Here is a 27,797-nt window from a genome sequence, read left to right on the forward strand (position 1 = left end):
TACTTGGCAACCTTTTTCATCAATCCAGACAAATATTGTTCAAAGAAGTAAAGGTGATAGGGAAGCAAACCAAAAATTTCAAAGGAAATTAAGATGAACTTGGAAAAGGAGGAGATGTTTATGTAGGTAGATATGGACAAGTCACAGTAAATAACATCTGGCCATGCGTAAGGTGCCAAATGTGACCCCACTGCAATCACCCCAAGTGATCACTTACAAGTGTCCTTTCTTTTTGGTCCACAAAGATCTGATAAAGATTGCATAAAGATTAATTCAAATTAAAGAAAGGAACAGTTTTGGATTAGAATTCCATGTAAATATGGAGTATGCGAAACCATCATATCATAATCCAAGTCTCAGTAAAACCAGTGTTGTCAGATGCCTTACGCACAGATGAACCAACAACGGGGTCCCCAGATCCTGTCACTGCCTCATACTGATGGTTGGGGGGCTTTGCTAGCAAAAAGCTGAGGGTCAAATGTCCCACAGCTCAGTCAGGATTTGCTCCTCTGTCTACAGTTTTAGAATGAGGAGGCACCGTGACTTGACGATGATGGTGGTGGTGGTCACATAACAGTACTGATGTGTCCGCAGCATGTTACTACATGCCAGGCACTTTTCTAAGCATGGCACAGATAGTGATTCTTTACCCCTCACAACCACCTTGTGAAACAGGCCTTTACCCCTCACAACCACCTTGGGAAACAGGCCATAAACTGTCCTCATTTTACGGGTGAGGAAAGTGAAGCACAGAGCCTTTAAGGAGATCACTCTCATTAGCAAGTGGGGAGCACGGATTTGGATCCAAGATTGTGTATGCTCTTTGACATTGCTCTGTCAAGCCTCTTGGACCACAGACATCGACAACTGTGGGAACTGGGACCGGGGCCACTCCCTCCCCAAAGGCAACCCGATACGCTGACTAGTCCAACAGTGTTTAAAAATCTCAGGTCTTGTTTTGTCTTAAAGTCAGTGACATTTTTCTAAGTCAAATAAATGGTAAGAGATCTCCAATTGGTAGAACTTTCCATAAAAAGGTGAAAAAGCTGTAGACCAAGACCAAATAAACCCAAAGTCTTTCTCCTGGAAACCTAAGAGTAAAATCAAGGCTGAATTCTGTCTGATGGGTTCTGTTAGAACAGTTTGTCTAATGCTCGAGCAATGAAGCAGGTTTCTCTGAGACAGCACGATGTGCTATTCTAGAGACAGAAAACCCGGTTCAAAAGTCTCCATTCTACAAGTTCCCAACTCTGTCCCCCCTTCTTTTTCTCAGAATTATTTTTATGAGATTTTGTAGTTTTGTTTTCCCTTATATACACAGATGCCCTAATCAGATATTAACGTTCTCAGGTGATAACCCAGTTATTGGCCAGAACAATTCAGCATAACTCAGTAACACAAGATGAACAGGAAGCGTGTGCTTCTCTGGGGGTGATTCAGCAACAGCCTTAGAGAAGTGGGTTCAGAGACTCACCTTAGGTTTAAATGCGATGACTTTCAAAACCATCTCGACAGTGAACACCCCAGTGAAGACCATGTTCAGAATGTCCATGGCGTCATTGAACATCTTGGACTGCTCGTAGTGCTGCGGACGAAGACAGAGGCACAGTTCTCAGAGGCCTGGTCCAGCCAGCCTCACTAAAGGAGGCTCCCCAGTCCCCTGCTCCCTGCAGGCATCCACCCTCTGCTTGGACATGGAGGCAACCTCCAGTGGTTCCAACGGCACATGGTTAACTCACCACAAAGCACAGGGGGACCTTGACAGAATGAGGATGATTGGAAGATGAAGGGGAAAGACATCTATTTCCTCTGCTCAGGATGAAGGGAACCCACCCTTCCTCCCCGCAGGGTTTATATTCAGGGCCTTGACCCAGGTCCAAGGCAGAACCCACCCAAAATGTCTATGACTAAAGGCAGGATTTGGTTGGGGATAAATTTGATGCCATCCAGGTCCACATTCAAGAAAAGGTAGTATTATCTTGACCTCACACTTTTTCTCTACATCAACATGTGGCCCTTCCCATTCATCAAGAATTCTTAAATTAAAAAAAACATGCCAGAGAACGTATCCCTGGTGGCTTTTAGACCCATTTTCCAGACAGCACTGGGAGTTGGGTTGTTTTGCTTAACTTCTTAAAATCAGTGCAGAGAATGGATCTAAACCTTGGCCTTTGCTTCTGTCCTACAGTAATATCTACTTGACAGTGTAACTGCTGGAAATGTTCACTGTTAATACCAACTTGGCCAACTGAAGGGAGTTACATGTCTTGCCCCCAGAAGGGGGGCCAAACTCTACTCCATAAACCGGAAGATTCCCCACCACCATTCTAAGTGCTCTGTGAAGACAGGAGTGTGACTTATGTTTTGTTTTTCAACATTGGGTGTTTGCTCTGACAGGCCGAGTGCCTGACATGAAAATCTTATCTCTGACATAGGTATGACTGAGTTCCCATTTTGCCAAAGAAGAAAGCAAGGCTCAGGGGATTTAAGTTACCCTACCAAGATTGGCCAGCGGGTCAGGAGTAAAGGCAGGATTGCAATACCTGTCTACCCCACTCCAGACAGACAAGACTTTAGTTCTTAAATGCTCCCTGGCCTCAGGAGGCCTACAGTAAGTGTTTATCGAGTCAGATCCCAGGTTGAGGCTCCATGAGAATGTTACTTATGGTCACACCATACAGTCTCTTAAATAAAAGAACCATCTTAAACGCCTACCGTGAGAACTGTTAGCCAGATTGGGACTCTGGCCAAACTACAGCCCAGACTCATCAGAAAATCAAACCCATTCTCTTGTGAGGGGGCGGCATTCCGCCCTCAGAATTTGGGGCAGGGGGCTGTGCAGAAGGCCCAGACGTGATCCCCACGGCTGTCTCCATTTTTACCTGCATGGCCAAGCAGAGTGTGTTGAGCATGATGAGGACAAACATCATGTATTCGAAAGGCGAGGAGTTCACCACGTACCAGAACTTGTACTGGTAGGGGTTTTTGGGGATGTATCTCCGCAAGGGACGTGCTTTCAAGGCGTATTCAACACACTGACGCTGCAACGGCAGAAAAGAGCAAGGAGGAGTCCTGAGCATATCCATGGGAGGACGACACAGGTCTCGTCTGCTCTGAACGCACATCCACTGTGAAGGGCTGTGAACCAGCGGAAGCCACGACAGCGACCCCCACCGGCACCACACCACGTCACATCACTGGCCATACCAGCTCCGCCACCTCATCAGCTCCTCAAAGCAACCTGGGGTGTGGGTGAATGGAGCACTCAGTTTGCTTCCATTTTCCTCATTAAAGCAGAGGTCTAGCCTGGGCAGTGGCTTGCCTGAGGTCCTGTGGGCAGTAGAGGAGTGAGGCCTGATGCAGGCCTTGTCCCTGCCCTTCCTCTATGCCCATGCGTTATGCCTGCCCTTCTGCCCATGCCACCTCGAGGAAAGGAAGCCAGGTAACAAGAGGCACAGAAATCCTCCAGAACCCCAGGGGCTGAGCTCACTCCCTGAGACTGGAGCCACACGAGACAGCTCAGTCAGACCATACTAACCACGTGAGTCTGCTAGTGAAGTAGCTGTGTGTTTACCTGGGACCTTCTGAAACTCAGGAGCTTGTCATGTTCATCTCAGAATCCCCAGGACATGGTAGTAATGATGGCCAGAGAACTGTCCTTCCCACTCATTCTGGGGCTGAGACTGGTCCACCCTTTGCAGCCCAGAGGGAGCCTCCAACCCCTTTGGCTCAGCTTAAGGTGCCACTTGTTCCTAGATCCAGACCTACTCCCATTCTCTTGCTTTGACCTTGGCTTCTGACTTCAGACAGGTTCCCTCTGTCTAGGATCTGGCCCTGCTGTAACCTCACACACTGACTCCAGTGACCCCTAATTCAAATCTGTTCTGGACCTCAAGAGGTGACACAATGGTAGCTCTGGTTCTGCTACCTGGCCAGCCTGGCTTTGCCCTGCTATTCTTCCGTGGGCTGGGAGGTGGAGATAACAGGGGATGAAGAAGAGCTGTATCAGGCGTCCCGCTGACCGTCACTGACAGGATCTGAAGGGATGCTCTGACAGCTCAAAGCAACATCTTTCTACAAACCCAGCTGGTTTTGTCCTCACTTCCCCAGGGGGCACAGCTGCAGCCCAAGACAGACTGCCTCATTACAGCCACTTCCCTTCAGGAAGCCCAGGTTGGCAGATGATCCCTACTCCTTACATCATCAAACAGGGGTGCTATCGAACCAGGGCCCGGGGGAACTTCCAGAGCATACTCTCCCTCTCACATCTGGAAGGGACCTCTAGCAGGGACTCCTGGGAGCCCTCAATCTAGAAAGAAGGGAGCAAGCCCAGAGAGGAGGAATTCTCCTGACTCCCTCACATCATCATGCAATCAGAGCAGAGGGCCCCCCCGCTGCTATTAGATTGGTTCAACAAGACAGTAACTAATGAGAGTGACACCAGTATAATCTTAGACCTAGGTTTAAAGTGAGTGACTCTCCCTGCAGTGGGATAGGACACTTCCTCCTAAATCAATGGTTCCCAAGCAGGAGACATCTGGCACTGTCTGGAGGACTCTTTTGGTTGTCAAGATTCAGGGCAGTGCATTGCTAATAGAATTGAGTGGGTAAAGGGCCAGGGATTCCACCCAATATCCTACAAAGTACACAAAGCTCAACAAAGAATTACCTAGCCTAAAATGTCAATAGCACTGAGGTTGAGGAGATCAGACACGATCCCCCCACTAAGGACTGTGGGAGGAGCAGTGGGTACTTCCCAGCCCCTGGCCACATCCCCCACCAAGATTCTGAGCCATCACTAGTGGGTCACAGCCACAGAAGGTGGCCTAAGTATTCTTTGACTTCTCATCCACAGAGTGGGGTGGATTTCAGAATTACAAGGTCTCCTCTGTGTCTGGAAAGCTCACTCTTCCCAGCAATAACTCAAACTGGCTGAGAGGGTGCTGCAAACAAGGCCTGAGCCCGAGGGACAGCCAGCGGGTGCATGCCCTTCTCTGTGCTTGGAGGAAACTGGCAAAAGACAAGCCACTACTCCTCTCTTGCTCAAGGGACAGAAGCCCAAACAGTGTGTGACTTTAACCTGATTTTTGTCCAGCTCACAGTTCTTATACTCTTTCTCTCCCTGCTCCTGAAATGTGACGATGACGAAGCCCACAAAGATGTTCATCATGAAGAAAGCCACGATGATGATGTAGATGATGAAGAAGATGGAGATCTCCACGCGGTAATTGTAGACGGGGCCGACATTCTCTCCATTTGAGTCGATGGCTTTATACAGTAACCTGGTGAACAGAAGAACCAGGTGAGCCCTACCACCTGCTCAGCCCAAGTAGCCCAACTGTGCACCTCTCCTGTCAGACCCCTCCCGGAGAGCCCACCCACAGCCCCTGGACACACACACACACACACACACACACACACACACACTCACACTCAGATGTCTCCTCAGCATTAAGGCCCAGTTGGCCCAATACCCAGAGGAGGGAACACCTGAGATACATTTGGTGATTGACATTTTGAGGGCTAAGAAATAAGAGATTTCATGGATATTCAACAATGCCCCCTTCTACTGACAGCAGAGAGGAAGGATATCACATGTAAGACACTGGTGGAACTGAAACCTGTACACATGCCAATGAAGATAATAAGCAAGCAACCCAGGATTTCCAAAGAACTAAGAGAGGTTCCCCAAAGTGAAATATATGCAGAGATTAAATATAGGCTAAGCAGAACTCTCAACAGGAGGGGGAGAGTTACTGTAACACCCCCAGGGTAAATTTATCCCCCCACTGATGCAGATTCAGCTGCCAAGGAACCCATCCCATGGCGCACTGTCCAGATGGACACTTACACATCCATCTGGAAAGGCAGACATTACAGTCATCCCCATCATTTGGGAGCTTAGAGAGGGATCTAAGCGACCAAAATCCCATTCCTTGGGGGCAGAGCCAGGAGATGAGCCCAGCTCCTCTGAGCACTAAGTCCCAAGTCTACTCATTTCCCCTCAGCTGCCACCCTGGTTTACTAAAGCACACTGTTGAAAACCCAAGACTGCAGCCATAGCCAGTGCCTCCCCAAAGTGAAGGGGCTTTACTCCTGCCTCTTTGCTCCCCAGCCCAATTCCCTAATGAACAAACCCCATCCAACTGTCCTATTACTCCACAGGATCTCCTTTAAATAACTCCGACTCTCCCATGCATCCAGAGTTCCGCCAACCCGAGAGAACCGACTCATCCACCTTCTGCAGTTCCTCTGGGCATGGCAACTTGACACTGGGGCCTCTTGAGGGATGTATGCTCCAGTGGCAGGGGCAGGAGCTGGGGTGGGCATCAGAGCACAGAGCACCAAAGGTGCAAGAGACTTTCCTTTTGTATTTTCCCTTCTTTCTTCTGTGTGTGTGTGTGTGTGTGTGTGTGTGTGTTTTAGCTTTACTCATCAAAATCCCAGCCATTCTTCAGAACCCTACTCTGTGCATCTCCGACACAGTAGGCCCTCCTGTCTGATTGGACTATGTGATACTCTGACTAGGTTTGGTCCCCGAAGGGAGGAACATGTTGAGCCAAGCGTTTCTCCCACTGCTAACCCAGCACATCGCACGGAGCTGTACCAACAGCACGCTTCATGTGTGAGCGAGCGAGTGGGCCAGTGAAAGACGTGACGTGTCGGCAGCCATCTGTGTCCGGCACACAGGAGCACTAGGAATAGGCATTCTCCATACTTACGCAGGCCAGCCCTCGAACGTGGAGACCGTGAACAGCGCCATCATAGCAGAAAGGACGTTGTCAAAGTTAAAATCGCTGTTTTGCCAGATTCTCTCCCGGACCACAGGGTTATCAACATCCCCATCCTTGTAGAGGATGAAAAGCCCCCTAGAGAGGAAAAGAAGTGTGGGTTTATCCTGGCTTGACATGAAATCAGTCCCAGCGGCCCCAAGCCCACATACAGGCACCATCATGCTCAGTCTGCCCGCCAGCATGTTTGTCATCCTGTTGCCCTGCATTTAATCTACTCTAAGATTCCAATAATCATCGAGTACCTACTAAGGTTAAGTATCCTCCAGAGCCACTAAGCAGACATTCAGCACATGCCTGATAACAAATGAAACCTACAGAATAATAAATGCTCTAACATATAAATGGGCTCAAAGCATATATGGAAGGATCAGAAGCTCTGGCCTGGAGAATTCCATAAGCTCTGGGGAACAAACAAGCCCAAGTATCCTTTTTTTTTTTTTTTTTTAGATTTTATTTATTTATTCATGAGAGAGAGAGAGAGAGAGAGAGAGAGAGAGAGAGAGGCAGAGACACAGGCAGAGGGAGAAGCAGGCTCCATGCAGGAAACCCAACATGGGACTCGATCCAGGACCCTGGGATCATGACCTGAGCCAAAGGCAGATGCTCAACCACTGAGCCACCCGGGTACATGCCCCCCACCCCCACCTGGGTATCCTCTTATCTACGTTTTGGTTGTCATCAAATTCCTTCTCTTTGTACTAACAATACTCCCAGTTTTCCTTGTTAAGATAATTCTATAATTTCTGGTACACAATATTTGTCATTGAATTTCATTTCAGGAAAGGGGCCAATGCCTTTATGCCACAGAGGGGGGAGGGAAGGGGCTTAGGGAGAGAAGAGAAGGGGTCTTCTGTCTGTTCCCATGCTGCTCCATGGCAGGAGGCACCCCCGCCCCACAGCCTACATGGAGGGTGGCCCTGGTGGTGCACAACCAGTCACCGTGCAGCTGGCACACTCTGACTTGCACCGTCTGTTGAAAAGAAACCCCAAACAATTGTGAGCAATGCCAGCAGCCAGACCTCAGTGGTGCCATACCCAAGGAATAGGGAAACACGGACTATATGGTCTTACAACTCTGGGCAGTGGTTCCATGCCTTGCTTCACATTCTTCTGGACATCTTGGGATAAGAGACACAGGTGTTTCCCACCTTGTCTCTCTTCTGTCCATTCTTGTGAAGAAAAATATGCCCAAATGTGGGTGTTGGGAGTATGGGGAGAAAGGTAGTCTGGAGAACCTGTCGGAAGGGGCTAGCCAGCTCTGGAATGCCAGAGAGTTGAGCTTTGAGTTCTGGTTTGGGAAAAAATTCTCCAAGCGGCTGGAAGGAGGGGCTCTCTGGGGCATTTCATAATTGTTATTTTAGGTTTTAGGGCACTCCTTCTCCCCATTTAGAGAATCTATGGCAAACACCAAAAGCCATCTCTCCATTCTTTTGGGGGTGATGAAGGTTTGGAACTAGATCGAGGCCATGCTTGTATCACAGTTTGATTGTACTAAATGTCACCAAATTGCACAGTTTAAAATGATTAATTTCATGATCTGTGAATGTCATCTCAAATGAACCCCCCCAATCTCTCCAGCCATGAGCTGAGCACACAAGCCTCTTGCAGTCCATGATGAAAACTTGTGCAATGTGAGCACAGTCAGATCCTTGAAATTTTCTATTCTTCCTCATTCATTCCCCACTCTCACATTCAGGACACTCACCTGCACTCTTCGGGGTTACTTTTGGCTTCATCTGTACAGCGATAGAACTTTCCCTACATATAAAACAGATGGGCAGTCAAATGCAGGCTTCCTGCAAAGTGATCAGCTGGGCTTCATGCCAGAAGGCACATTCGCCGTACCTTGAACAACTGTACTCCGATGCAGGCAAACATGAACTGGAGAAGGGTGGTGACGATCATGATGTTGCCAATGGTCCGGATGGCCACGAAGACACACTGGACCACATGCTGGGGAGAGAGGAGCGTTATCTGCCTCTGTTGTTTGAGTCTCGGGGTGAGCTAATACTAGCCAAGGTTTTCTATGTTTATGTGCATTTTTATATGATTTTCCAACTTTGCGTTCCCTTGCACTGGTTTTTCAGGTAGTTATCTGTGGGGAGACCCTGGTGCATTGTGGCCACCAGGGAGAAGCACCCCTGTAGACCAGTCCCTTCCCTGGTTTCCTCCAAAATGGTTTAGTCCAAAGAAACACTACAGGGCACAGCACTGCCTGGCACACAGGTCCACAGGGACCCCTGCCCCCCCCCATAGATGGACTCCGGAAAATGCAAAACCTCTGACCTTTTACACAACCTGCATGAAAATAGATTTAAAGACCAAAATAAACCCGAGAAAATATTAATAATTTTAAAAATATACAGTAATCACATTAATAAAAATAAATTAACAAAGATAATCATTCGTAAAATGCTTTCAGCACTTGCCAGAGGCAGTGTCACTGGTTAGAAATGCGATTTCCAAACGTATAACCTTGTAAAACCTATCAAGCCTCAGCCCACCTCTGGCCCCAACCAAAGTAGCTTGGCCCAGAGGGCAGACGCCCAAACCTTAAGTCCTTTTGCTCTGTTTATTGCCCTGAGTGGCCGCAGGACCCTTAAGACCCTCAGAATCTTCACAACGGAGATGGCACTGGATCTAAGGAAAGAGCAAAGAATGAAGGCAGGGTGTATTACAGTCGGATAAAATACTTTGAAATTATTTGTGGTGGTCTTCACTGTAGGACGACTGACCACGTGGAGCTGAGCTCACCTCCCACTGTGACACACACATACACACACATACACACACACTCTCACACATGGGTCTTTCTCTGTCCTGTACACACTCCACAGCCCATCCTGGGCCAGGCCCATAGGCATTCACAGATGGAAAAGGGGCAGCTTATTTCAGATATATTTCAAAAGAAGAAACCAGTCTAGACTCCATTCCAGCCCTTACTTGTGTGTCATGATTTAGGAATTTGCTTTGTTGTTTTCACTCTATGTAAATGCTAGGCAGTCCTTGGCTTTTAGGCTGTGGTCTTGTTTGGTGGGTTTTGCTTTCTAAGTAGGGAGACCTGCTCTGTGCTGGGCTTCTCCAGCCTCCTACTTAAATGTTGGGTGGCAGAGACCCCATCACCGCCTGTGTGGTGGAGCGGACAATGGACAGGATGCAGGATGCGCTGCCAGGAGAGCACATCCTAGGGGAGCCTGGGAGGTGGTAGCCAGGTGAGTCCCAGGGAGAGGGGCAGGTTAGCTAGAAAAGGGGGAAGGGGCTCCAGGCAGAGGGAGTTGCACTAGAAAGGCCCCAAGTGGGAGAACGCAGCTGATGGGGCCCTGCAGGTGGCTGGAACACATGCTTGGAAGGCAGTGACAAGGTCTGCAGGGAGAAGGTAGGTGCAGCTGGGAATTTCTGGAAGCTACAAAGATGCTGTGAGAATGTCCCCTCCAGCTGTAACTCCTGGCTCCCTCCCCCTGGGCAGTGGTAGGAGGTGAGGACTGTCTCAGGTACGGGTCTTTAATTTCCTGAGGGGGATGCAGCCTCTCCATTGAACTTAGGCTCAGAGGTCATAGGTGAGCACCTGTTCTCATATGGGGTACTGATGGCCATCACCTGAGCATAGGTACCTCTAATCAGCAGAAAAGGGGCATCTGGGTGACTCAGTGGTTGAGCATCCTGGGGTCCTGGGCTTGAGTCCCACATTGAGCTCCCCCTGGGGAGCCTGCTTCTCCCTCTGCCTATGTCTCTGCCTTTCTGTGTGTCTCTCATGAATAAATAAATAAAATCTTTTTAAAAAATCAGCAGGGAAGCATGGCCACTGTGGGATGTTCCCACTGGAGCCTCTGCCCCAGACCCCTGGGTCGAATAGGCAGGCAGTGTGCTGCTGGGGCATCTGTAAAGGCCATGGAAAGGCCCTAGGGCCCTAACTTATAGCATCTGCCCCTCCTAGCTGAAAATTGTAGAAGCCAAGAGGAAGGGGTCATGGCAGCTGACATATCCTGGAGATTGAGGAAGAAGCCTTCAATATCCAAGCTGAAAGGGCCCCCAGAGGCCCTCTTCTACCTCGTATGAGAACTAAGGTCCTCGAGGGACCCAAGCTAGAATCTGACTTCCTTCTCTCTCATCAAGACTTCTCTGTTGAAAGCAAATATCACACAGAATAAGAATTCCAACCTGGCGGGGGCATGGAGAAAAGCAGGAGAAGGCATGAACTGTCCCAATGCTTTCCAGCGTACAAATCAAGCTTTCCCAGGTAACTTAATGTAATTGTTAAAATAATGCCAGGCCTTTATGACTTACATTAAAATTCCTCACATAAACCACCCTACCCAACAGTCTTCTGCTCACACTCCCACACTCACCCCAGAATACTTACTGAATCCCAAATGATACCAGTGACACCCCAACAACCAGCATATCCAGCAGATTGAAGTAGTTTCTGCAGAAAGCCCCTTTGTGGAGGAAAGCTCCAAAAGTCGCCATCTAGAAACAGAAGCATGAGTGATTTATGGATTTTTTTTTTCCTCTCAGAAGAAACAAAACCTGGGCTCTTTACAAGACCTTGAGAAAAGTATGACTTTATTAACAAGCATGCATTAGGAAGCCAGAAATGTAAACCAACAGGGCTGAGCAACCAAATATTTGTTCAAAGATGGAAAAGGGAAGGTTATTTCAGATATATTTCAAAAGAAGAGACCAGTCTAGACTCCATTCCAGCGAGGACAAACTGCACGTAGGAATCCAGCATGGGCAGGTCCAAAGAGCCTGTCCCAGAAGGGCTTCCACATGGCCCTGCTCATCAGGATGTCATAGCTGCACAGATAACTTGGGTGCCCCGCAACATGCCAGCTCTGGCCCCTGAGGCCCCAGGAAAGCCTTTGTCACCCCAGCATGTCTTCCCAGTGGGGCTGGCAAAAGCACTGGAGCTCCAGTGCTCACAGGCTCTGTTCAGAGAGACTTGCGTCACTTTACCAGGTGGGCCCTTGTCTGCTGCTAATGGCACTCAGCGAGACCCAGCTTAAATGGCACCTCCAAGTCCAGTGACTCGATCATGTGCAAGGTGTGGTCGGGAAGCTTGCACAGGCCTCTCCCCTAGGCAGTCACCCAGCTCTGGAGTCATATGCCACATGCACCAGGCACCCACACCACGGGTGCTCCAGAGAGGTGCCTACTGGCAATGCAAAAGTTTATTGAGGAAGTTTCCGTAAAAACAGTAAAGTACATAGAGTTCATTGTGCATTTAAAAAAAGAAAAAAAGTTGAAGGCTCAGGTGAGTCCAGGATAGGAGAGCTAAAGTCGGGAAGCTGTTACGCCGAACCATATGAAATTGCCAACACGCCACTGTTCTTGACCTATAATAATGGCAATTTTTATTTTTCGATATGGTTCAACTAAATCGTCACATAGCCTCCCGGGCCTTCCCACGGCTAGCAGGAACCACCACTGCAGAAGCTAGATGCTCCTTGACAAATCTCCATTCTCTGAATCTTTCTGGCTTTAAGTTTTGTTTTCCACACCCTCTAACACATCTTTAAAACGAAGAATAAGTTAGAAGATTGTAAGCCACTGAGGCAAATATCCAGAAATTTAAAAGCATTAATTGTTTTTTTATTTCTTTTAAATAACCCTGTATCTCATTTGCCCCCGCACCCGAAAATAACTGTCTTCATTTAACAACTAAAAAATATGGGAAGTAAAATAAAACCTCGATGAACCAGGCTAACAGATTAAGTGGAGCATGTCCCCCATTCAGTTTGAGGAAACTTAAAAAAAAAAAAAAAAAAAAGGCAGCTCAGGGAATCAAATAGAGGCAGGGTGAGTGTCCTTGACCTCTAACCCCTGTGTATTATGTGTCTGTGCTCCTCACCATAGTGACGCTGTTAGAATTGCTAACCTGGTACGGTTCTCACTGAGAACTGTCAGCCACAGTTACTGGCTTCAAGGCAGGAAAGTAAATATGAATTTTTAGACTTTTAACAAAAGTTTAAACAGAGGTTGGTTTTGTGCTGATGTTATCATTAAACAAAAATAAAAGAAAGTAACTCGAAGTACCCCATTCCCCAACAAAGTTCATCGAGGTTTCATTTTATAAAAGGTTTTATAAAGAGCCCAAGTTTCACAGGAGTCTAACATAAAATGCATTTTTCCCCCTGAGATGCACACATAAAAACTCAAAATGGTTTAAAAGAAAATTGTAGTGAAAATTTCCCAGCTTGTGTTCGCACTAGCAGATGATTGCTCTGACCGTTGTCAAAGGTCACGCTGTCCCGGGACTGCAATGACCCATGCCACTTAGTGAGTCAGGGGGCTTCTCGGCTGTCTGCTGCGGGTCTTCGGACCTCTGAGTGCACAGGGAATGAGCTCGCCCCAGGTGGCCTTCACAGTTAGTCCACAAACCACATGCAGTAATGGCAACTGTGAGCTCATGCATGGGCAGTACATTTAGGGTGCCCCGTCCAAAGGGTGCCCTTTTTGTTTGCATAAATGTAAGCCCATCCATCAAAACATACAAAATATCTCAACGCAAATAGACCCGGGTTATCTTGCAAATCCCATTGCAAGAAAATAGTGTGTTACTATTTCAGGCCACTGAAAACAGTTCAATCAAAGAAATGAAGAGAGATACATTCCCTTCATAGGATAAGTGCTTTTCCTCTGACTTTGAGGTCAGGAAAGGTGGAAGAAGGTTCACACAAAGTGATGTATCTGTTATCAGATGACAAATTTCAGAGGATATGTTTAAAGAGGAGCAAAATATTTCCAGTCACTATTATGAAGCCAAAGTTGCTCCTACATGCACTTAAAGGTTAAAAAGAAACAGCAAAAACAAGTTGAATGATTACAGGAAAAAAAATCCTTTGGTTTAAAAAAAAAAATAAAAGTGTAGCTTGATCACAGAAGGCAAAAAATAAATATAGTCAAAAGCACTTCACGCTTCTTTGCCGTGTGTCACACAGGAGCGGGCCCCTTAGACACACTGCTGTGGAACCTGTTACCTTCAAAACGATCTCAAATGCAAAAGTACCAGTGAAGACATAATCTGCATAACCTAGCATCTGGAAGGTAAACAAAGAATTGCAACTATTATTGCTACAGCTGCTTTAGAGTATATGAGGATCAATGAAAAAGCCATTACCTTTAACAGGATTTCAACAGTAAAGATGGCTGTGAAAGCATAGTCAAAGTAACCCAGTATCTGCAAGGTACAACATGTTGGACATAAGAAACAGGCATCCGGACAAACTCTGACAGCTGCACGCCCCCAGGCAGGACCCCTGCATGCAGTCAGACACCCGTTCTCCAGGGATAGGCCCGCCACTCTGGGGGCAGGTGCGCCCACCTGGCTGCTTGCAGCTCCTCTTTGCGACCAACAAAGAGCATCTGGGGACTTACCTCCTTCAACCACTCATGTGGGCTCTCTTCCCTGTCTCCTGTCACGGATGGACAGAGGTTCATTTCTACAAGCGCTTTATTAATAACCTTTGCTCATCGGAGCACCGCATTGACAAACTGGTGACAACAGACAGACTGGAGGCTTATATCCATTTTGGATTTTTAACAGTTTTTGGCTCAATGAAATAGGTTGTCATCTAGCTTAGCTTTGGATAGGTGGAGAAATGTAAATAAAGGTGTAAATGGCATCCAGTGGGGCCAAAAGCTTCCACATGCCCCTTCCAATTCCAGCCCGTGTCATCAGGGAGTAAATGCCCTTTCTTCACTGGGGTGCAGGGCTGGAGAAGTCCTCAGGGAAGAGTCTTACTTTGCAAGTGAACTTGTATTTTTACTTATAAAGTAACTTGTAAAACTCTTGGCCTCTGCTCCATATCTAACACTGCTCTCCCCCAGCACTGGGATCTTGTTTGGTTTTTACTTAGCTGGGCACACTCAAAGAACAGACTGACCTGGCCTTTGAATTATTAGTCCAGGCTATTTTATCAGTATTCCTGAAAATGCCATCTACTCCCCCACTGAGTCCTGCTCAGAGAACTCTTCCTGGGTTTCTGCATCTTCTCAGAGCTACTGGGTGGGCAGGTGAGTGGTGCAGGGGGTTTGGGGGGGGGTGGCAAGAATCTGACTGCTCAACTAAGGATGCTCACAGGGGACCCTCAACCACAAAGATGGCAGCCAAGACTGCCACTTACAGAGGCCTTCTTGGCTGCTGTTCTTTTTCACAGTTATGCTCTATGGCTTTGAAAGAACTGAAGAGATCAGAGCTAAACAGACTGTGGAGACCTCGCAGACCAACTCCCTTCAGGTAACAGATGAGGATGCTGGGAAAGGGTCAGGGGGCAGCTGCTCAAGCCACACAGCTGGTCACAGCATGGCTGGGCAAGGAATGAGGTCTGCAAAATGCTAGTTGAGAGGCCCTCAAGGATGGGATCCAGCCCAGGGGAGCCCTTTACTGCTCCACCACAGTCAGGGAGGGCTCCTGCTACAAAGGCCAACTGTCCTCAGCTGAAGTTCTCCAGAGAGTAGTCATTGTCCAAACCATTTCTGTTTTGAGATTTATAGATCTTGATGGAAACCTTTTGTAACATACTAGGTCACAGAAGGACCGTTCATGTTGAAAAGCACCCATGTAGTCAAGGCAGACATCACTGCCCACATACCAACAACCCAACTTGGTGCTGAAGGTCAAAGCTCTCAGATTCAAGTTATTCTTTGTTCATTTACTCGTTTACTAATAACTCAGCTAAGGTAAAAACAACAACAACAACAAAACCACTGCTTGAGTCCACTTACAGGGGGTATCTAAAGTAGTCAAACCCTTAGACAGAAGGTAGAGTGGATGTTGCTAGGGGCCAGGGAAGAGAGAAATGGGAAGATGTTCAACAGGTATAAAGTATCAGACATGCAAGATGAGTAAGTTTTGGAGATCTGCTGTACAACAGTGTCTACCATTAAGAATGCTGGCTCGTACACTTAATTTATCAAGAGAGTAGATCTCATGTTAAGCATTCTCACCACAACACTGTAGTATTTGACAAGCAATACACGTACACACACACACACACCTGTTTAAAAAGAACAATAACGTTGTTGGAAAGAGCAGCCGGGAAATAAACTCATGGGGAAGTAATCAAAATAAAAAATAAGAACATGAGGCCCCATGTCAATTAACTCCTTGTCAATCTGTGTTCTAGACTAGCTCCTGACCTAGTCTGTCAATAATGGTATTTTTTTTTTCCAAACAGCTTCTTCCTCTTGTGCTTCCTTTCTGTGATGGAGCTCAATGACACCGAGGTCTTCACTCCGTTTGAACATTTAGATAGAGACGGTCTCAGAACCTCTAACGCAAGCCCTGATCTGTGAGTGCAGATTAAGACACGTCCGTGGCCTTTGTCTTTACATCAACACCAATATGTGCCTTAGGAAGGAAGTTCTTTAACATCTGCATAGCAGAGCGCCCATGTTTTATCAATCTGATAGATCAGGTCTGCCAAGCTTCAAACCAAAAGCACTGGAAATGAAAAGACACAGCACAAGGCTTGATGGTCTCAACCCAAATCCTGGGACACTGATCTGGTGATTTGTCTGAATCCTCCCATCTCTCAAAATCTGAGGTACCCAGGGAGGTACTAACCAGGCAGCAATGCTAAATGGCCGCGCATGCACACTTGCAGGCCTCCCTCCTCTGGGTTTCCTTGATCATCACCTGAAATTGTACTATAGTATCAAGGCCAGAGCAATCAACAGACTGCCAGTCTTCTGAAGTGGTGATGTCACCTTTGGGTTGGTCTTTGTTCTCAGTGCTGAATGAACTGAACTGTTAGGATGGGGCTGCTTAGAGGCAAGAACTATTTGAGAAACTAGTTTCTGTATAGCACAGATGCAGTGGAAGCGTGCTCTCCCTAAAGTACAAAACTGATAACAGAAACCTTAACTGTCAACTTGTTTTCTTTGTAAAACCCCTCCCTGGCCCCACCAAAACATAGTTCTACCTCTCCACTGCACCATTCAGTTCCACACACCATGGCCCCCCTGCCACTTGTGTTTCCCCCAATAATGAAACCAAGTTGCTCTGTGAATTTCAGCCTATGTCCCTAAATGAGAGCTTCTGGGCACGTGACATACCTGATTCCACTCCTAATTTCTCTCCTGCTGGATGCTACCAAGTGGGCAGAAACCTTAAAATAGGGGTGGATGTGAATTTGATCAGGGAGGCTAAAAGAGGGCAGGGCGTTGGCAGCAAGGAACGAAGAGGAGGAGAAGAGGGGCCCTGAAGGCACTTTAAGTTACTGCAGAGTATTTAAAATGAAGTGTAGTGGATGGGATTCAAAACAGGTTTGTCGTGATGAGACAAATCCCCCCGCCTGGCACTCACATCCCGAAATACCAGATGCCTCCAGGTGCATGAGAAGCCTCCTCTACCCTTTAGCCCTGCCTGAGTGACCGGTGCTCGTCCCAGCGGAAGACCCGCCCACCTGTCCCTGCTCTGTGGCTTACAGTGTTCCGGAAGGAGTGGCTGCGGATGGGGTCCTCAGCGGCAAGGGCGGCACTACTCAGCATGATGAAGACGAGGATGAGGTTGGTGAAGATGTGGTGGTTGATGAGCTTGTGGCAGCCCACGCGGATCCTGTGGGGAAAGCCGCTGCATGGACACAGCCCTGGGCAGGGCCAGGGCCTTCTGCATGCTGGGGCTACTCGTGGTGACACGTCAGGCAGAGGACAGCTGTCTGCTGTGCTACCCGTGCTCGCACCTGGCCAACCAGAGCCACTTGACTATGAGCCCCTGCAAAGTCCCAGAAGGCAGACCCCAAAGGCCCACAGTGCCACAGCTCTGTGTGGGGGCTCCATAGACATCATTCATCAAGTCCTTAAAAGTGGGTATTATTGTCCTGCTCCAAGTGCAGAAACTGAGGCTTAAGCATTTGAAATGTGTTAAGGTGATGCAGCTAGTAAGGATTGAGGGAGATTTCCAATCCAGCAGGACGATAACAGTTTCCCACTAGGACATGAAGCCAAGTGGCTTCCTTTCCCTGCCTTAGGAAGGAATCTGAGCTCAGAGCTCATTGCAACAGCTCACAAGAATGAGAGCAATGCGTGAAGGGGATCCAGGGGTACAAACTTCCAGTTATAAAATAAACAAGTCACGGGGATGAAAAGTACAGCATAGGGAATATCATCAATAATATTGTAATAATGTTATCGTTGTGAGCACTGCACAATGTACAGACTTGTCAAATCACTATGCTGTGTGCCTGAAACCAATAGGCTATTGTATGTCAACTAGACTTCAATTAAGAATTAAAACTTAAAAAGGAGACTAACCCCTTTTTTTACACTGCAGCCTGGCTGTATGAAAATGTAGTAGACGGGCTGGTAAAATCTCCTGTTATATGGAGATTCCATCATAAGTGCTTTTTGTTTTTGTTTTTAAACTTTGGAGTCAACCCACAAGCACACCTAAGAAAGTGGAGTGAAAGTTGTATCATGCAAGAATTGTATAGGGATCTTATGAACCATGTGACAGAGTCTTCAGAGTCCTGTTGCCCCTGAGATCCCAAGGGCTAATTATGCCAGACTACCCTTAACCTCAACGTTTGATTTTAGAATTGAAAGATTTAATTTTTAGCCTACAGAGTACATTCATATTTTCCCTTGAAAATATTTTCCTTTTTCACTTTCAAAACTAGAGTCAAGTTTATGAGAAATCTCCCTTTTGGGGCTGCTTCATGCTGGGATGTGCCCTGGGAGGGCTTGCAAGCTGTTAGCAGGTGAGTCTGGGGGAACGATCCAAAGCAGTGAGTGCAGGAGTGTTCACAGCTTTGGGGGGACGTCAATCCATTCCTTCAAAATATGTGGACCCAGTGAGCTGTAGGCGTCAGTAACATCAGCTCAGTATCTTTTTTTAAAGAGACACCCAGGGGTGCCTGGGTGACTCAGTTAAGCATGTGCTTTTGGGCTCAGATTTTGACCTCAGGGTCCTGGGACTGAGCCCAGAGTCAGGCTAGGGAGACTCAGTGGGGAGTCTTTCTCCTTCTGCCCTCCCTCTGGCTCATGCTCTCCAATAAGTAAATAAAATCTTTTTTTTAAATTTTAAAATAAAGAGATACTCAAACTCTCAACAGTAATGAGCTATAAAAACTACTATCAAATCCTCAAGTTACTAAGGACTGCAGCCTTGCTTCCCACCTATGTCTCCCTGGGGACTGTGAATTCCACAGCGTCCTTCTCTGGCAGTCAAGAAATGCTTCTATAATTCTAGAAACCTTTCCAGGAGCTATTCATTCCCCCTGGTATGCCATCTGTCTCAGATGATTTAAAACCTAGAAACCAGCTAGTAAATAAATGTCATCCTCTTGCAGTACTTGTAAGTACCGTGCTCCTGGTGAGTACCGTATCAATTTAACATGAGAAATGCTATTTTAAGCATCATAGGGCTGAATTGAATAGCTACCACCTATAAAATATCAGTGAACAATATCACTTCATCGCCATAAAACCCAGTAGGGAACAGGTGACCAACTAAACTGGATCTCAAAATGAAGATGCTATGCGAAACTTGGTCACAAAATTATCATCCTCAGAGCAACTCAACAAAAGGGCCCGCTCATGAAGAAAGGGTCCTCTGGATGGAAAATACAGGTGACAACCGTGGACACCTGAGCCATGGGCTCTGACTAGTACAGGGGCTAAGGGGGAGGAGAGTCTGGGATGGCACCTCTCCTCGGAGCCAGTCATAATCCTAACAGCACCTCCATACAGGAATGGGACAGCCAGGAAGAGACTGACAGAGGAAAAAGGCAGGCTGGGGCAAGAGAGGGGTCAGAAAGGACTCAGGGACTCCAACGCAAAGGCACAGAGAAGGGCTGTGAACCACCCTCCTTTACCCCATCTGCAGCATCCCCTCGAGCAATCTGGAGGGTGACAGGTGAGACACAGCAGCAATGAAATCAGAAACTGAGTATTTACGGGTTGGTCTTGCTCAGAATGAAGAATGCACTTCCTTCGGGGATGGGGGCGATTTTCTCCTTCATGTTCAACTCTGAGATTCTGCGAGGACGGGGGCCAGCAGGAACCTCAGGTTCATCCTCTTCCTCCTCCTCTTCCTCTTCCCCTACTGTAAATGAGACACTTTTTTTTTTATAGGCACAAAATAACACGATTGCATTTGGGTTTGAATTATTGTTCGCAATTTCATATAGAGAGCAAACTTTCACATCTATTAGCTTACATTAATAAAAACCCTTCCGAATATGGACTGAGTTCCTGTGAAGGGCTGAGAAGCGTGCCTGTCTGTGAGTGTGTGCAGTACTGGAAAGAAGGTTCCCAGCAGTTCCAGATCTAAGCACAGGTAGAGGGTACTGCCAGTGGGATTCTCACTGCTATAACTCCCAGTACCCAGCTGTTTCCCCAGTAGCCTTGCTCAGCTTCACCCTGAAAAACTGTGCGTGAGACTTCAAGCCACACACAACCATTCCTACCCCCTGACCCCCTCCCCCACAGTCTCTGCTACATCAGCCAATAAAGGCACCAGCAAATGTGAAAGGGTCAGGTGAGCAGTAATAACAGTAGGAATGTCTGGTTGCCTCCTAGAAAGATTTCTCAGGACAAGTGGGGCTTGCCTTGATCCACTCACACTTTCTCTCCCCACAACCTGGATTTTGGATTATGTAAGCTACCCGGGGGACCAAGAGAAAAAAAGAAAGGCTAACTGCTCCACAAGGGGACTGGCCCCGTGGCCTCAGCAGCCTCCCCATCCACCATCACCCCAGCTGGGCTGGCCAGCCACAGATTGAGCCTCTGATCACACTATATCACACATGAACTGAAAGCCTGTCACTGGCCTCAGTGACACCTGTCACCGTACCTGGCACATCACAAGGTGGGTAGGGGTCCTTGTCTTCATCCTCTTCTCGGTAGTCATCAATTGTAACCTAGGATGACAGAGAGGTCTTGAGAGGAGGGGAGACTCTGACTTCAGTGCACTGCAGAGGACCAAAGTATAGACTCAGCCCTGCCATTCAGTACAGGGAGAGAAGCTCTGTTGCACATAAGTGCATGCATGCCTATGGACAGGTGTCCCCAGTGATGGTTCTGCTTAAGACATAGCTCTGGGGGCAGATGAGGAGAAAGTGGGTCTAACTCCTTCCCAGCCATGGCTAGCCAGCACCAGCCATGCCTCTCTCTACCCAACAGTGTCCCACATGCTGTATGGTAACTGCACAGCAGATTCCTGTCTCCCTGCTGGAATGGGAGCTCCATGCACACAGGACCTCATCGGTCTTGTTCATCGCTGATCCTCAGTATCTGCCACACAGTAACCACTCTAAGTATTTACTGACTTAAGGAATAGACAAATGAAAAATCCAGAGCTTTCCTGAGTGGGATGAAGTTTGACAGCATAGCCCTGTGCACCCAGACCTCCAATTCCAAGATTCCTTCTGGAGGCAGACATCTATTAACAATCCTCTACTTGAAACCCCACTGAGAAGATACTAACACGTCAGGTCTCATGACACAATTTCAATAAAGAAAAAATAAGTGGTCCCCCAGTCAGATACATGTCATACTGGTTATTTGGTGAAACACTGATTAATAACCAGCTAGCCGCTTAAATTCATCCAGAATCCCCCTGAGAAGCCAGCGTCTACAATGGTGTGCCACACTCTCACACCAAGTATCACACGGAGTACTTCTCGTGGTGTAAATGGTATCTAATGACAGTATCAACAGATTCATTTATAAACAAAAAGGAGAGAATTATTTCAGGATATATACCTTATTGTCACTGTTGGCTATCTGGTTGACTTCTGGTTTGTTGTTCTTTTTATTCTCCAGGCTCTCTTTTCTACAGGGAAAAAGAACACGAGAAACCAAATAGCCATATTTCTATGCATAAAAATGCTAATCCAGATCCTGAATCAACAGTGGCCTGATGAAGGACAGAATTTAATTGGAAACAACTGTAACAGTAAGAACATAGCACAACTCACACTCAGAGCTTCCCGTTCACCATGGTGTACTGGCTTCATTACATAGATCATCTCATTAAAATTTTCATGCAAGAGCTCATCAGCATTGAAGGCATCATTTATTTTATGACACCAAAATTAACCACAGAGGTTCTATAAACATGAGACCATGTGACTCCTACTCTCGGCTTTGAGGGAAGGAGAGCCCAGGGCCTGGGTTCTGACCAAAATTCCATCCATGGATGCAAACAGGGTTACCTGGCAATCTTTTTCCTCTCCTTCTCTTCAGCTTCCTCTTTCTGGGCAGTATTCAAACTTTCAGCATCAGCGAGATTGTCTACAGCGATGGCCAAGAAGACATTCAGTAGGATATCTAGTTTGAACATTTTAAGGGAACAACACAATTTCTAAACACAACTACTTGTGATCCACAATGGCAATGTCACCCTCCTCTGTGCTCTGGAAGGCTGGTAACAGGTGACTGTCCCCTAGTGCTGTATACATTTGATAAGATGAGAAGACCAACGCCTGCTTAAAAAACAAAAACACACACACAAAAACAAAAACCCCTAGAAAGTTGTAGAAGACAGTCTGGAAAGAAGCAAAATTCAGATTTACTAAAACCCATGAAAATCTACAAACTTCAACATTTCCTTTCATGTGTGTGCATATGTGTGTGCTTACACAAACATATGTCTCTGTAGCCCGAGGTACCTATGGCTATAATACACACTGCATGAAACAATCTATAACATGAACATTGTGTTTTTATGCGTTTTATATTTTGCTTTGTGTATCTTTTCTTCCTTTTAAAACACACATGTATGCATAACACACACACACACACACACACACAGGGTGTGGTTTCCAAAATAGACCCTTTTAAAGACTACACATTATTCAAGATGATGATTGCACAAGGCAGTCTGAGTTCTTTTTCATCTGAAATGGTCTTCAGAGTCTGCAGATACTTGCTCATTCATTCATTTGCTGCACAAATACTGATGTATTGCCAGGTGGTACCCCAGCTATTCTTTTGAATAGCCCCACTGTAGCTATATCTTTGACTACTGTGCTTGAATATTATGTTTTCAAGTCCTAAAAAGTGAGGTGACTGAACAAGCTATCAGGTTTTTGGCTCTTCCTATAATGTTGTATATGTGGCTTCCTTGGATGATAGAAAAAAAAAAATTCTGAAAAAGGTTCTAAAATCTCCTGGAAGATGCCTGTTTTTTTTTTTATTCACCAGCAGTTGAATACACTTTTGAGAAGCACAAGGATCAGAGGGAAGTAAGTCAAGATGGCTCCTTCTCTGACGATGCTTCTCCCTGGCTGCTGCATGGCCACTGGCATGCATGACTGTGGGAGCTCACGAACCCTGAGATGGGAGAGGCACACCACTGTCCCACAGGGCCTATGCAATCTGAAATCTCAGCTGGGTAACACAAACGTAACCTATCAAGGGACTGGCGATGAGAGAACTTCCAGAGGATGTTGTGTTTGACTAAGCTATTCAGGTCTTTTAAGAGGAGAGAGCCATGAACAAATTCTATGAAAACTTTCAAAATGCCTTTGATATGCTAGACTATGTTTTAAGCAGAGCTTGTAATGAGCCCAGGGAAGCAATCTGTCCTGGGCTGGGTGATGGCTTGGTAACACGAGCACTCCTCTGATACATGTGGGGTAATCGTGGCTCAGGCAGAGATTAGTGCAAGACTAACTACAATTGAGAATTCCTACCAATGAGCTCAATGAATAAATATGGTATCCTCAGTCTTGCAATGACACCAAACTCTTTTGGGTAGTGGAAAGGACATCCAGAGTAACAAACCATAGAAAAATCTTACAAGTTTATAAATAAAATGGTTTTCAAGAGTAAACACCTATCATCTATATTTAGAGGCATTACCCGGACCCTCCTAAAGACTGGCGTACTTTGGAATTCATTCAAAAACACCCAAGCACCTCCAACATGCTGGGGACTGTGCTGGGTGCTAGGGACATGATGAACAGGAATCCCTACTCCCATGGAGCATCTATTCTAGTTGGGGGAGAAAGAACATAAACTACTTAAGCATTTCAGATAGTAATATATGTATTACAGAACAAAACAAAACCACAACGTGTAACCAGAATGAGGGGAGCCAGGGAATACTTCTCTGCAGACCTAAAGCCAGTATAGTGCTCTGGCCTGAAGGGTTCATCGAGGAGAGTACAACAAGAAATGAATACTGATCGTTCATTTGACAAGCATTTACCAAGGGCTATGTGCAAGACCCTCCACAATAAGCCATGAGAAAAGATTAATACAAAGAAAAGAAAAGAAAAGAAAAGATTAATACAAAGAAAAGATTCCTGACTCAACAAGTTTATTGTTGAGATGAGGGGATGGAGAAGCACTCATCCCAAATCCAGTAGGTGCTGGCCCCCCACGTGTAGTAGGAGCTATAAGGATAAAATCGGGTAGGAGAGCTCATCTCTGGATAGGAGGGGTGTTCAAGCTGCCTGAGGGACTAGTGGGGTTTCTATGTATTGTCCTTAGAAGTTTGTACTAGAGCTTCTGCATAGAAGACAACTCACTAATGAACCAAGAAAATTAAGGGGGGGAGGGAAGAGCTAAAGGAATCTGGGGCTTCTTAGGAGAAGAATCCAGAGAGAATTCTTTAAAATAAAAAGATAAAGACCAAGAGGTAGTATTCACATGTTTGTACAACTGCTCTTTTGCCAAACCCTCACTGAGAGTTCCATATGCCAGGTCTTGTGGCAGTCAGGGAGGTCAGAGAGAGAAAGAAGACACAACCAAAAGTTATAGGGTCATAAAGGGTTTGATCGAGGGAAAGAGAGACCCACATTTGCAGAAGTCTAGAATTAGGGAGTGCCTTTTGCTAAGGAAAAGGAGTAAAGGGTACTCAGAAAAGAGCTCATAGCCCAATACAGCAGCTAGCCAATGGATACTTGATCCCCCAAGTTGTACAGATCAGCAAAGCCACATCAGGTCCGGGGAGCTTATGTCAAGTCACTAATGATCAATGGTCCCACTGGTCAGGAAAGGTCTTAAGAGACACAGATGTGCCCCTAACCTCCCAAGCATGATGGCATGGAGGATAACCCACCTCTGCCCTAAGCCTTCCCTTGGGATCTGTGTAGAAGCTGTGATGTCAAGCTGGGTGAAGATGGGCATAGCCCATGCGCTGTCCCATGTTCCCTTCCCCAGCTTGCTCACTTCTCAAAGCCTACGGCAACTCTGACCCCACTATGCTGTCCCAGTGACAGTAAAGGAGAACAGATATTGAGCTAATAAGGTAAAGGCATTCACTTCTCCACCCCAAAGGCCGCCACGACCATTGCTACCACACCATCACCACCACTTGTGGCCACCATCACACCCACCACCACTGCCACCACCTCAGGGTAGTTCAGACAGGGAGAAACAAAAAAAAATGATGATGACAAAGCCCCTGGTCAGCTTGAAGGATACAGTTACCACAAATGAAGAGGATGATGAAGTAGATGCAGACGATCATCCCCGAAGATGACGGGCCGCCATAGGCCATAATGCCATCATACATCACGGCGTTCCAGTCCTCCCCTGTCAGGATCTAAGAGGCCAAAACTGTGGTCACCCACACACAACAGCTGGACTGCAGCTCCCAATGGCCCGCCACAGCCCCCCAGGAGCCACCCAAATCTGCATTGAGCTGCCTTTCACCACCCCATTTGCACTCAGCAAATCCATCAGTTATCCCGTAGACTTTTCAAAACTGTTTTCAATTACACAGACACAAGAGTTAATTCTTGACACGGAAATAAAGTAATACTACATGTAAGACTTATGTAGTCTTTGATGACACCGCAGTTCTTAACATCCCCCCCCAGCACATGCCGTTGGTGCCTCTCTCTCCAGAACCTTTGTGTACATAAACATACAGATACGCACCCAAAGGAAAGAGGTAGCTATTGTTTTCTGAGATTTATTAGTCATAAAGGATGTCATACTATATGAATTTTCTGCATTTGCCTTTTCTCTACCCCTTCCCCCACTCAACAATATATTCTGGAGACCCTCTGTGTCAGTAAGTGCCTTCAGTCTTCTTAATGGTTGCCTACTATTCCACATGGTTAATCTACTCTAGAAATGGAGAATTAGATCCATGAATTTGTAGAAGCAGGGAATTCCAAGTTCTCATGTAAATTTATAAACTACTTCATGAGCAGATACTAATAGCTATCTGAAATTTCACATGGAACTTTCTCTACTGATGATGTCTCATAACTCAATCTGTCATCTGGGTAGAATCAGATGAACCTAAATAGCATTTTAATAACATACTATCTAAAAAATAATAAATGAATAAAAATAAAACCATACTATCTTCCAGAGAGGGAGTATATGTGTTCCTGTATTGTCTATCTTAACTAGACACCTAAAAAATAAAACAGTCATGGCTCACAACCCAAGAGAAATATGGGCAAATGATTTCAAAAGATAAAGCAATTCCCTGGAAAGGAACTTTTTGGCTCTTAATCACATGAAGACATTCAGGTTCACTCCTGAAGAGAAATAGGCATTAAAGCTATAAGATACCATTTTCACCTGTCAGACAACCATCAAAAAGTTTGAACACCCATTGTGGTAAGAAGTAGTGAGCTGTGGGACAGAATCCATGCCCCATCCCTAGAGGATGGACTGACACTACTTTGAGGAAGATGCTGGGCAAGAGTGTCAGCGTCGGAAATGGACATACACCCTTCAAACCAGCAATTCCACTTCTGGAATATTTACACTACATGTCTATGTTCACACATGTGCCCATGGTATGTGTTCGAGGTCACTCACCAAGCCAAGGCCAGACATAATGAAATACTCATTGGCTAGGGACAAGTTACATAAGTTAGGGGACAGCCACAGAGTGTGCAGAATCCAAAGTAGGAGGCAAACCCTTATGGACCAAAAAGGCAGATTCCTAAGGACACTTTAAATGGTAAGAAGCCAGAAAACAGCATGTAAGATGAGCTACCATCTGCATCATATCACATTCACTGGGAGGTGGGTCAGTTGGTAGGTTCATTGATTTACATCTATAAGCAAATGTATCTCAAAGATTACATGGAAACTATTCAATGGTGGTTGCTCCTAGAAGGAGAAATTGGTGGCTGGGTGGGAAGGAGACTCATTTGTTACTTTATATCCTTTTTGTAAGCATTTGAATTTTGTGCCAGACATGGGTACTACCAAAAACTACCACCACTGTAAACGTTTCTCTGAAAAAAAAAGGAGAAAAAATAACTAATCAGTGGCTAAAAATTAAAGTATATTTCAAAAAAAGTATGGTCTATCGCAGGGCTAGCAATTCTATTCACCTCAAAATGACTGAGAAGAAATGAATCTTATAGATCTCTAGTATCTTGGTTTTAGTTTTTTTTCCTCCTCACAAAAAAATAATGACCTTCCAAGGTTACAGGGATGAGCACTGAAAGAGCCAGCAGGAGACCTGGATGTCCACGTCTATGGTCCCTCCTACCAGACCTTCCTGCCTCCCCAGCAGGGCTCTGGAAATCACTGACAATGTGAGAAAAGTGACAAGGGCAGATGGGTCTTTAAAATTTATCTGCCACTCTGTTCGAGGAAGGGCTTCAGCTCAAAACATAGGAAGAGGGAGTTTAGAACACCACAGCTTAAAGCCAGGTGGCGTGTGGAGGCTGCTGCTTTGAGTGCAGAGTCCACTGTTCCTCCTTCTCAGCCTGGTGGCCTTCACAGGCCCTAATGGCATGGACATGCTCAGAGCCTGTCTGTCCCCATTACATGACAGGAGGGAGAAACAAAGGGGCAGAAGGTTGTCACAACTCTTTTATCACCCTGAGTCTTCTGACTACACACCAGAGCATTAGGGCTTTAGAATTCATCTCTTTGCACAAATCCGTGTGAGCCAGGATCACAAAACTTGCCTGCAATCAAAAATTCACAAAGAACAGGAAGAGGATTTTAGAGCCTATCTCACAGAAACCTCACGAATCAAACAGAAGTTTTTGGTCTATTATCCTGTCATCTGTCCAGTGGTCTTACAAACACAGGACATCACGCCACATGGATAGCTGGAGT

At 46.3% G+C, this 27,797-nt stretch overlaps 1 protein-coding gene across 20 annotated transcripts in view; it reads right to left on the reverse strand.

The window, feature by feature from the left end:
* Positions 1-27,797, reverse strand: part of CACNA1D (calcium voltage-gated channel subunit alpha1 D) — a 302,032-nt gene that overhangs the window by 58,937 nt on the left and 215,298 nt on the right. For all 20 annotated transcript variants that reach the window (XM_072785865.1, XM_072785856.1, XM_072785861.1 and 17 more), the window contains 15 exons: positions 25,176-25,296; positions 21,956-22,070; positions 21,504-21,573; positions 20,593-20,659; positions 19,695-19,842; positions 17,226-17,355; positions 13,915-13,974; positions 11,155-11,261; positions 9,347-9,434; positions 8,640-8,747; positions 8,500-8,552; positions 6,723-6,869; positions 5,081-5,282; positions 2,883-3,041; positions 1,475-1,585 (listed from right to left, as the gene is read on the reverse strand). In XM_072785865.1, coding sequence (XP_072641966.1) covers positions 1,475-1,585; positions 2,883-3,041; positions 5,081-5,282; positions 6,723-6,869; positions 8,500-8,552; positions 8,640-8,747; positions 9,347-9,434; positions 11,155-11,261; positions 13,915-13,974; positions 17,226-17,355; positions 19,695-19,842; positions 20,593-20,659; positions 21,504-21,573; positions 21,956-22,070; positions 25,176-25,296 — 1,686 coding nt within the window. The remainder of the gene's footprint in view (positions 1-1,474; positions 1,586-2,882; positions 3,042-5,080; positions 5,283-6,722; positions 6,870-8,499; positions 8,553-8,639; positions 8,748-9,346; positions 9,435-11,154; positions 11,262-13,914; positions 13,975-17,225; positions 17,356-19,694; positions 19,843-20,592; positions 20,660-21,503; positions 21,574-21,955; positions 22,071-25,175; positions 25,297-27,797) is intronic.

This window comes from Canis lupus, chromosome 19 (genome assembly GCF_048164855.1).
Source record: "Canis lupus baileyi chromosome 19, mCanLup2.hap1, whole genome shotgun sequence".
Classification (NCBI taxonomy): domain Eukaryota; kingdom Metazoa; phylum Chordata; class Mammalia; order Carnivora; family Canidae; genus Canis; species Canis lupus.